The sequence below is a fragment of the Aspergillus uvarum genome (assembly GCF_003184745.1).
Source record: "Aspergillus uvarum CBS 121591 unplaced genomic scaffold BO82scaffold_3, whole genome shotgun sequence".
NCBI lineage: Eukaryota > Fungi > Ascomycota > Eurotiomycetes > Eurotiales > Aspergillaceae > Aspergillus > Aspergillus uvarum.
The window spans coordinates 247283-256769 of NW_020291300.1; the positions used below are offsets into that span (position 1 = coordinate 247283).

Consider the following 9487-nt stretch of genomic DNA (forward strand, 5'->3'; position numbering starts at 1 on the left):
AACACCCAAAGAAAACGAACGAGTGCGTCCACCCCAACCGCCTCTCCCCATACCCCTCAACGAAGTCAACCCCCTAGCCAGTTTATCGGTCCTGACTTACAACCCAGCGTCAACAGATTAAATCACCAAACCTCCACGGCCCCAAGGCTTTGCCCCAATCCCCAACCGGGACCAAGATACAGAAGTTCCATGGACCCTTTCTCCCGTCAAACGATATCATTCTCCCAGTTCTAGAAATTTACCTTCTTGTCCGTCTGCCTTACTATCCGCCCACTAAGCAACCCTCGAAAAAAAAAGACCACGAACAGGCAGAAGTCACGAACCTCCCTCCCCCCCAATAAGTCCCTAACTAGCAGACCTCCTCCAAAGCCAGCGCCTCCCGATCCCGAAACAACAACACCGCCCCAGCCTTGGGTACAATCGCCGACCGCCAATAGAAATACCTCCGCTCGTCCTCGGCCCCCTCCACCATCTTTACATCATACCGCAGCAGGATCTGCGCGAGCACCAGCTTCAGCAGCAACGACGCGTAGTACCGACCGGGACAGGCGCGTTTGCCCAGGCCCCAGATCGGGAAGGTGACGTCTGCGTCGGTGAATTCGGAGGATGTTGTTCTTGTCGTCGGGGTGGGGTTGTCTTCCTCGAGCTTTCCGGGATTATTGGGGGTAGTAATGATAAAGCGGTAGGGGTTGAAGGTATGCGGGTCCGGGTACAGCTCGGGATCCCGGAGGATGGGTCGCAGCGGGATGCAGGCGACGTCGTCCTTTGCGAGAGTGGTTCCGTCGTTCAAGGTAAAAGGCTGGAGGACCTTGCGGCGCAGGGAGATGGAGTCCGTTGGGTGGAGGCGGGCGGATTCTTTGAGGAAGCTGGTGAGGAGGGGGAGGTGGGTAGGGTTGATTTCTGGTTGTTGGGCGATGCTAGTGGTGGTGGTGAGGATCGTGGCGCGGACCTCGTCGCGCAGCGCAGAGGTGAATTCGGGATGCAGGCAGAGGTCGTCCAGGGCGTAGAAGAGGCACATGGCGGGCTGGTGGACGGAGGCGAACCAGACGCCCAGCAGGACCTGGATGATGCGCTGGGCCGGCCATTCGTGCTGCTTATTCTTGCGCGCGGCTGCGTTGACGAAGAACTGGATGCAGTCGGCATGTTCGGAGGCAGTGGTGGTGGTGGTGTTGCGGATCCGCGCCTCCACGACGGGGGTGAGACGATCTAGCAGGATCTTCAGCGCTCGGTGGCGGCGCATTAGATAGGGCGCGGCGAAGGGTGCGGCCCACGCGGGGAGCAGGCGGAGCGCTTCGGCGGTTTCCATGAGGTGCTCGGGGTACTCGAGCGCGGCGTCGAGGAAGACCTGGTCGCTTGAGACCTCGGGACCGAAGAAGACCAGAGCGTTGGTGGCGGTGATCAGTCGCTTGGCCATCGGGAAGATGGGCACTGCGCGCCATTCCCCGGACTGGGGCTTGTGGGCTGTGATCTCTGCGGTGAGCGCTTGGGCTATGCAGTTGTGCAACGGCTGGGTTAGGGCTGGCAGGTGGGATCGCAGCTCCGCTTGCAGGGCTCGCTGATGAACGGTTCCGTTCGCGCTCATGCAGTCGTCGTACTCGAGGCCGTTCATGGTATACTTGGGCTGGAACATCTGTTCTTGTCGAGATAGGGATTAGAAAGGGGGCACTTAATTGATATGAGAAAAAGGAAGAGAGTAGGACAGGCACGTACATCTTTTGCCAGAGCATGTAGCGACAGGTACGTGTCTGGCGCCTGCACCAATTGCTTGATGTGCTCCCTGGAGGAGAATTGCACTTGATATCCTTCTGGTGTGCGTACGGCATAGGCACTATCTTTAATCTGCGCATTACAGTTTCAGCATCTCCTGCCTCGTTGCTCTCTCTCTGAACTCAACTACTTACGTGCGCCTTCTGCACAATCTCCGGCCCCTTCAAAAGGTATTGAAGCTGGCTAACAACCTTGAGGATATAGCTGGAAGGCTCGACAAGGACAACATTATGACGTGTCTAAGAAAAGGTATCAGCGATGTTCCTCTCTCGTTATCGGCGACCGATGTGCAGTACCGATTCTTGGGACTTGGCTCTTAGTCTGCAAACACACAGCCAACAGCAGAGTAAGATAAGCAGCACGCTCCCGAGAGAAGCAACTCCCATCGTAGAAAAAATGATCGAGAACAGCATTCCGACTCCGAGACAATTGTGTACAGCTACAAAACCACGAGGAGGGGAGACAGCATCACCCCGCTAAAGGCACAGTACTTACGATTACAAAGGAAGCAGGCAACGCCTCTTCGCGACTACTACCTCACTATCTATCATATACTCAGGACATTGGCCTGATAACAACCGTTTCTACTGCGGGGTCTACGCCTCTAACGATTTTCAGCTCACGAAAAGTACGAGTAGCGAATTCCACGCTTATGAATGCGAAGCCCTAGGTGGTGGGAGCAGATGGGCCAAGCTATCATCCTCCCGTCCGGGATTAATGCCAAGTTGGGCACGGGGATAGCAAGTTCTGCAGGGGTTTGAGAAGGACTCTGGGTAAGCGCTAAGGCACCCTGCGCTAAATTCCAACGTGCAGAGAATACGAGGCTCAGGATTTAAGTATTGGACTACCCCGCTCGGGGTTTGGTCTCATTCGCGATCGTGGGGAGGATGCACGCACATGGCAGAACAGGTTCATTGGTGCCAAGCCATGTTACACCAGAAACGTGCATTCGCCCGTGATCACTATAATTGGACTTGTCCCCTAGGGCTTTCTCAGCCGCATGAGAAGCAGGAATCTGTCAAAGAGATAAGACTAGTCGCCCCCTCTGTGGCGGCGGAATAGTCCGCTTATGATGGGCCGTGTTAATATAGTGCGCGGCCAGCTCGACGTGAGACAGAGGGAGATACCGGCTGCGCCGTTGCGTCGAATACTGTATTCCGTACTTTCAAATCCCTATCCTGGTCTGCGTGCCAAGGACGTAACTTGCGATGTGATAGCGCAGCAGTAGCGTGCATCCTTATCAGGAAAACCTGCTGCTCAATATAAGGGTACCCTTACGGGATTTACGAGAGGTGTCCTCACCCTCCCACCTTTTGACTGTCATATCCGTCTCAGTATCACCTACATCATGCTGTCTGTACTTACCGATTTTGGGTTTATCCAGGATCAATTGAGCCTGCTTCACCTGGTCGAAAGTGGTGTCGTACTTCTCGTGATCTGGCGCCTGTGGCGGTTCACCGTTCGTCCCTTGCTCAACCCTGACTCGCCGCGAGAGGTCCCCTATTGGATTCCGAGTGAGTACTGTGCATGACAGTGACTGCTGCCTCCTTGCTGACAAAGTAACATAGTTGTTGGTGCGTCTGGTTCGCTCGGACCCTTTCTTGACGGCGCTAATGACTCGGCGTAGGCCATGCAGTCTCCATGCTAAGGAGCCCCCATGCGTTACTATCATCCGCAATGTGAGTTGTCTATCCTAACCTTGGCATTATTCTTCGCATTATCTAAAGTGATTATGGCATCATAGCAAGGACTGCAAGGGGAGCGGGGAACCAATTGCCATCAATGTCTTCGGCCAGAAAATCTACTTCATCCTATCTGAACAAGATGCCACGGCCGTGCTCAGGGAACCGTCCCAGCTGACACACACGGAGCACTTGAAGAACCTTCTCATGGGCCTTGGCTGTTCGGAATCGGGAATCTCGGAGATGGATCACGACTCCGAACCCAAGGCCCCGCCATTGGTTCTGGTCGCAGAGGAGCTGATGAGGAAACAGCTCCTTGAAAAGTCTTTAAGCCCGGAGATCCTCGCTCGCTCCTTGCAGGTTCTGGAGTCCCATATGCGATGGGATCGCCTCGAAGCGCCAACCCTGCTTCATGCATCTGAGGATGGGCGGGAGCGAACAGTCTCGCTGTACCAGTGGGCGCAGACCGCGATCATCCACGCAGTCACGACGGCATACTTTGGCAATGCCATCTGGGAGCTCTCGCCATACATCGTCGAGGACCTTGTGTGTCTGGAGAGCGATCTGTGGATCCTCCTGTTCAAACTACCCCGGCCATGCGGGAAAGAGGTTCGCGTGGCCAGAGCGAGGGTGCTGCGCTGCTTGGTAGACTACATGCGTCTGTCGCCATCGAGCCAGCAAGATCAATCCTGGGCTGTCAGAAACTCCATCACGGAGATGCGACGCCGTGGACTGAGCGAGGACGACATGGCGTCGTATCTGCTGATGGTGCTCTGGGGGTACGTCTCACTTACCCATTTTGCTATCCTCCCTCCTCGTACAGAGTTTAACACCTCCACAGCGCCAACGCCAACGTCTTCAAACTCCCCTTCTGGCTCCTCGCCCACATCTGCACCGACCAGACCCTTCTCCAAAACGTCACCACCGAAGTCACCACCCTCTTCACCCAAAGCACCGCCGCCAACGAACCACTCCCCACCCTCGCCCAGCGCCTCGAGCAAAACCCCCTCCTCTCGGCCCTCTACAACGAAACCCAGCGACTGACCATGAACTCCAGCTCCGCGCGCAGCGTCGAGCAGCCGCTCACCATCCACGGCCGGACCTTCCAAGCCGGCGCGCACCTGCTCGTGCCCTACCGCCAGCTCGCCATGTCGCACCCGTTGCTCGGACGGGACTGGGATCGCTTCCAGCCGGGGCGGTTCCTCGACCACCCGGGTCTGGCCCAGAGTAAGAGTTTCCTCCCGTTTGGCGCGGGGAAGCACAAGTGTGTGGGGCGGTATCTGAGCAAGCGGCTGTCGCTGACGTTTGTTGCGCTGGTGGTGCATCGATTCCACGTGCGGGTGCTGGACGGCGTGCCGGCGGTAGGGTTCACCCCCGTCTCGTCGGGGCCCGGTGGGCCCGTGAAGGGCGGGGATGTGCGGGTCGTGATTTCGCCGAAGGAGGGGGGCGGCTTATCGTAGGAGGAGAATTGAGGTTGTTTGCGTTTGCTGGAAATAGATAAATTACGCCATGTGACTAGAGGAATCGCCTAGGTGCGATCTAGTTTCGGAGATGCTCAGTGCGGGTTGCTCGAGTGTAGCTTGGAACTGCGTGAGCTCGTTATTATCATCACCGGTCCAACGGGGAGGTCGGGCTAGGGAAACAGCATAAGGTATGTAGCTGAAGATAAGCGGGGCTCTCAACTGCCGAAGCGATAGGAAGTGAAAAGCGGGACAGAACGGGTAATGTCCCCGCGAGAAGGCCCTGTAGGAAGACCCAAGCAATAAAACTGGCATCTGCGGCCGAGATTCCCTGACTGGTTCGCTCGTTGCGAGGTGCAGAGATATGAGTGATGGTAGTGATTAGGGTAGTCCGCGGCATGGATTTGCTGGGTGAGGGTTGCCGCGCTGAGGGGTCCTTCCTGCAGCCACGCTCTTGGCACAAGAGTCATTCGCTCGCCATGCAGCTGAGCACTGCAACTGCACTGCACGGTATATTAAGCCTAAGCCTCACAACTCATTCCAAGCCTTGCGAGACCGCCAAACAGCCTGAATCCGTCGGCTGGCGAAGTTTTGGACCCCAAAGGTCAGCATCTACCCTCCATCAGGCCTCCTAGATTCTCTTGTGTAGTATCATCACAAGTTAAGCCCATGATGGATTCGCCGGAGGCTTACTTGCATGACGACCGCACGGTTCGTCGAGCTTGGTGTGCTTTTCACTCGTGCTGATCTGGCTCGCCCCCCACCCATTCCTGATTCCTTCAGCTGTCACCACCATGTCTGGTCTGACGAAGGGGGATGGTCTTTAAAATCCAAGAACCCTTCCTTCAGACCGTACGGTCTGCTGCCCTGCTCTGCTGAGCAACCGTTGCAGTTGTCTGGCCATGGATTACAACACGCCAGCCGTCGCACCGCCGCCCGGGGTGGTCCCCAACTTCGACAACCCGCCATCCCAGCGGACGGCGATCATCGTGCTGCAGTCGATTTTCCTGTTTCTCGCGCTACTGGCGGTGTCCGCCCGCGTCTGGGCGCGGACATGTATCATCAAATTCTGGGGCGCCGAAGACAGTGAGTATCCCCCCGCCCCTGCTCCTCCCCACCTGTCTAGATATGGGAGTTGCTAAGAATGCCAAATATGTAGCAACTTGTATCCTTGCGGCAGTAAGTCGATCCGGAGAGTGTCGCTATCACGGGTGCAGGCTTCTGATTCACACAGTGCGGTTCGATCGCGCATATGACGCTCTACACACAGAGTGAGATTTGCCTTCTCTCCTCAAGCCGTAGCCCTAAGCTAAACAGCCGTGCACAACAGCCCTCCCCTTGGGTATCGGACGACACATGTGGGACGTACGAGCGATCAACCTCATCGATCCCTCCTCGACCCGCGTACGTCTTCAATATCCGCACCTCCCTAGAAGAACCGAAAGCCCTAACAAAAAATAACCACAGGTCCTCGACGCAGGCGGCATCACCTTCCCGTGGACGGTCTGCTTCGCCAAGATCTCAATCCTCCTGCTGTACAAGCGCGTGTTCCCGCTGCACCGCGAGATCGTCGCCACCTGGATCGGCATCGTCGCCGACGCGGTGCTCTACACGTTTTGTATCGCCGTCGCCATCGGCAGCCTGGTACAGTGTGCGGAGTTGTCGCAGCTGGAGGCGCCCTACTGTAAGTTTACGTCCGGGACGATGATCACGATCCAGTCGGTGATCAACGTGGTGACGGATTTCTACGTGCTCCTGCTGCCGATCCCGCGGCTGCTCAAGCTGCAGGTCAGTCGGCGGCGGCGGATCGGGCTGCTGGTGACGTTTATGAGTGGTCTTGGGTGAGATGCATCCGTCGTCTCTTCCAGTATGTGTTTATACTTTGATTGCTGACTGATGTTCGATGGTCGGAACAGCGCCTGCGCGGCTAGTCTGGCGCGGCTGGTGAATTTCCAGCTGAACGACAGCTCGGATGTGTTTTGGACGACGGGGCGGAATGCGCAATTTACGTACGTCCACACCCCCTACATCCGTCAATATCGGCAGCGGGTTGGTGGTAGTAAGCTAATTACGGTGGCAGGATCGTCGAAATGAACATCGCCATCATCGTCGCCTGCGCCACCTCCTTCCCCATGTGCTTCGCGCGCCTCCGCTCCCTCACTTCCTCCTTCTACAACTCGGCCGTCTCCCTGCTCCAGAGCGGGAGCCGGGAGACGCCCAAGGTCAGCGAGACGGGGGACGGGGTGCCGCGGAGCCACCTCTCGAGTAAGCGGCGGCCGGGGAGCCAGAATTGGGAACGGCTGAAGAATGGCAAGGGGGGTGGGCGGATGGACTCGCAGGAGCTGGAGTTTTTGACGGATAATTCGGTTTAGCTGGTCCATGCGGAGGGGGTGGGAAGGTGGGATTGGCTCTCTGCTGCTACTTTCAGAATATCCTACGCAGTCTCTTGTTGTCAACCGGGGTCTGTCTGATACTGTTAGAAATGATTGATTGGGACTGTCATTAGGGCTGAGTAAGCACGGATCTGTAGACTAACCCAGGGAACCTGTTAACGCCGCGGCGGGATGTAAGTGTAGTAGATTCAAGTCAGACGAGGCAATTGACCAGGGTCGTATCGTAGGCTCCTGATAGGTGTGTCTCCTGCAGGGATACTGTATGCATCCCGCGTACTGCCACTTACTCTCAATCCAGTTAAGCCGCCAGCTGCTTAGCGTACTGCGTTCGTCTCTTTGTAAACTGAACTTACTCCTGCACCTTTAAAAACAAGCACTTTCCCCTCATGTCCTTACTCCTGAACCCAAACCTTCTTCCCCCTCCACCCCCCGTCATTTACCATCCTCCCCTCAAACCCCTAACTCCGCGGCAACCCCCAAAATGCCCACCCTCAGCCCCGTCCTCATCACCGGCGGCAACGGCTTCATCGCCTACCACATCATCGCCAAAATCCTGGAGACTGAACCGGAGTGCACCATCCACTCCATCGACATAAACACCTCGCGCAACCGCCACGCCGCGCCCAACGTGCACTACCACCACGGCGACATGGCTCGTGCAGCCGACGTGCAGCGCATCATGCAACTCGCGCGCCCATCGACCATCTTCCACACCGCCTCGCCCGAGTTCTCCGACGAGCCCGAATCCGCCTACCGGGGGATTGTTGTCGATGGCACACACCACCTCCTCGCCGCCGCGCAGGCAGTGGGCACCGTGCGCGCCCTCGTCAACACTTCCACGTCGGGCGTCATCAACGACAACCACACCGACCTCGTCGACGCGACCGAGGACTCACCCATCCTGCGCCCGCCGGCGCAGCAGCGACTGTACTGCATCGCCAAAGCGGACGCCGAGGACGCCATCACCGCCGCGAACCGCACCTCCGCCACCGGACCGGCCGATGACAACGGCCTCCTGACGTGCGCCATCCGCCCGGCCCTCGCCTTCGGCGAACGCGACCACGGCACCCTCGGCAAGATGTACGCCGTCGCGCGCCAGGGCAAGCTGCGCTTCCAGATGGGCGATGGCCGGAATCTGTACGATTTCGTGTACGTGGGGAATCTGGCGGAGGCGCATCTCCTGGCGGCCCGGAAACTGCTGGCCGCGTGGGGTCAACCCGCCGTTGTGGACGGGAGAGTCGATGGCGAGTGTTTCCACGTCACGAACGAGGAGCCCTGGCTGTTTTGGGATTTCCAGCGCGAGGTCTCCCGGCTGGTGGGCAAGCCGGTTCGAAAAGAGGATGTGGTGGTCATCCCCAAGTGGGTCGGGCTGACGATCGGGTTTGTGAATGAGTGGGTCGCCTGGGTGGTCTCGGGTGGCACGAGGAAGGCGAATATGACCCGCGAGGGGATAAGGTTTAGTACGTTGGTTAGGACGCTGAATGGGGGCAAGGCGAGACGGGTGTTGGGGTATCAGCCGAGGGTTGGGGTGAGGGAGGGGTTGGAGAGGAGTGTGCGGTGGTTCGTGGAGAATGATGAGGCCGCGAAGGGGGAGAAGGAGGATTAAGGGGGCTGGATTGTTGGTTTGCGGGGTTAGAGTGGTTAGTCGATTGATTGATCGATTGATTGATTGAATTTGAGCTTTGTACTCTTGATTGCGATTTCTTGGCAAGGGTCTTTCTGAGTTGCAGGGGCGATCTGAATGTACAGCTCTTTCTTCTACTTTATCTGGTATTGTTATGTATTAGGAACGGGCAAAGGTAGAAGATGGAGAGAAAATGCTAAGCTAGAAATAGGAAAGCGAGAGAGGATGTTCTTATGTTCTGTCCTGTTTGATACCAGATGTCTCCATGGAAGTGTAGTACATTTACCTATTATATTTTCTTCTTCCTTGTCAGAGGCGAAAAGGCATAGGCTTATTCTAGTAGTCATCTTCAACCAAGGCATATCATATGAGCTATCTATATGAAAAGTCATATCACCTTAAGTTCAATGTAAAAGCGGTATGTTTAGTAGACAGTATTGAGATCTAGAAAGTTTTAATTTCAGTTTTCAGAGGTATAGTTCCTGTAAAAATAAAGATACTTAGTAACTACGATATTTAACAGTCTAAGCAAAGAGCTTGTAATCGCTCCTGATAGTAAAC

General features: G+C 56.4%; 3 protein-coding genes across 3 annotated transcripts; 2 read left to right on the forward strand and 1 right to left on the reverse strand.

The window, feature by feature from the left end:
• Positions 1–73: 73 nt before the first annotated feature.
• Positions 74–2153, reverse strand: BO82DRAFT_388598 (putative cytochrome P450; the record flags this gene model as incomplete). The annotated part of the gene is made up of 4 exons (XM_025638397.1): positions 74–1630; positions 1711–1839; positions 1902–2006; positions 2064–2153. 4 exons carry the CDS (start codon positions 2151–2153, stop codon positions 350–352), a joined length of 1605 nt encoding a protein of 534 aa, XP_025496650.1. The 3' UTR covers positions 74–349.
• A 939-nt stretch (positions 2154–3092) lies between these two features.
• Positions 3093–5231, forward strand: BO82DRAFT_325547 (cytochrome P450). Its single transcript, XM_025632879.1, has 4 exons — positions 3093–3285; positions 3512–3890; positions 4008–4228; positions 4291–5231. The coding sequence occupies exons 1-4, from the start codon at positions 3116–3118 to the stop codon at positions 4907–4909; spliced, it is 1389 nt and encodes a 462-aa protein (XP_025496651.1). The 5' UTR covers positions 3093–3115; the 3' UTR covers positions 4910–5231.
• A 234-nt stretch (positions 5232–5465) lies between these two features.
• BO82DRAFT_300298 (NAD(P)-binding protein) lies at positions 5466–9208 on the forward strand. Its single transcript, XM_025632053.1, has 9 exons — positions 5466–5995; positions 6069–6088; positions 6144–6180; positions 6240–6313; positions 6377–6750; positions 6826–6918; positions 6990–7174; positions 7517–7544; positions 7798–9208. Exons 1-9 carry the CDS (start codon positions 5812–5814, stop codon positions 8906–8908), a joined length of 2106 nt encoding a protein of 701 aa, XP_025496652.1. The 5' UTR covers positions 5466–5811; the 3' UTR covers positions 8909–9208.
• Positions 9209–9487: the final 279 nt, after the last annotated feature.

What these genes read in the sequence shown, in the direction of transcription:
- BO82DRAFT_325547 (XM_025632879.1), top strand. Translation starts at nt 3,116, where the DNA reads ATGCTGTCTGTACTTACCGATTTTGGGTTTATCCAGGATCAATTGAGC. An exon ending in CCCTATTGGATTCCGAGTGA is followed by an intron (nt 3,286 to 3,511) that starts GTACTGTGCATG and finishes ATGGCATCATAG; the next exon opens with CAAGGACTGCAAGGGGAGCG. An exon ending in AGGATGGGCGGGAGCGAACA is followed by an intron (nt 3,891 to 4,007) that starts GTCTCGCTGTAC and finishes GTGTGTCTGGAG; the next exon opens with AGCGATCTGTGGATCCTCCT.
- BO82DRAFT_300298 (XM_025632053.1), top strand. Translation starts at nt 5,812, where the DNA reads ATGGATTACAACACGCCAGCCGTCGCACCGCCGCCCGGGGTGGTCCCC. An exon ending in ACGTTTATGAGTGGTCTTGG is followed by an intron (nt 6,751 to 6,825) that starts GTGAGATGCATC and finishes TGGTCGGAACAG; the next exon opens with CGCCTGCGCGGCTAGTCTGG. An exon ending in CGTAGGCTCCTGATAGGTGT is followed by an intron (nt 7,545 to 7,797) that starts GTCTCCTGCAGG and finishes GCCCACCCTCAG; the next exon opens with CCCCGTCCTCATCACCGGCG.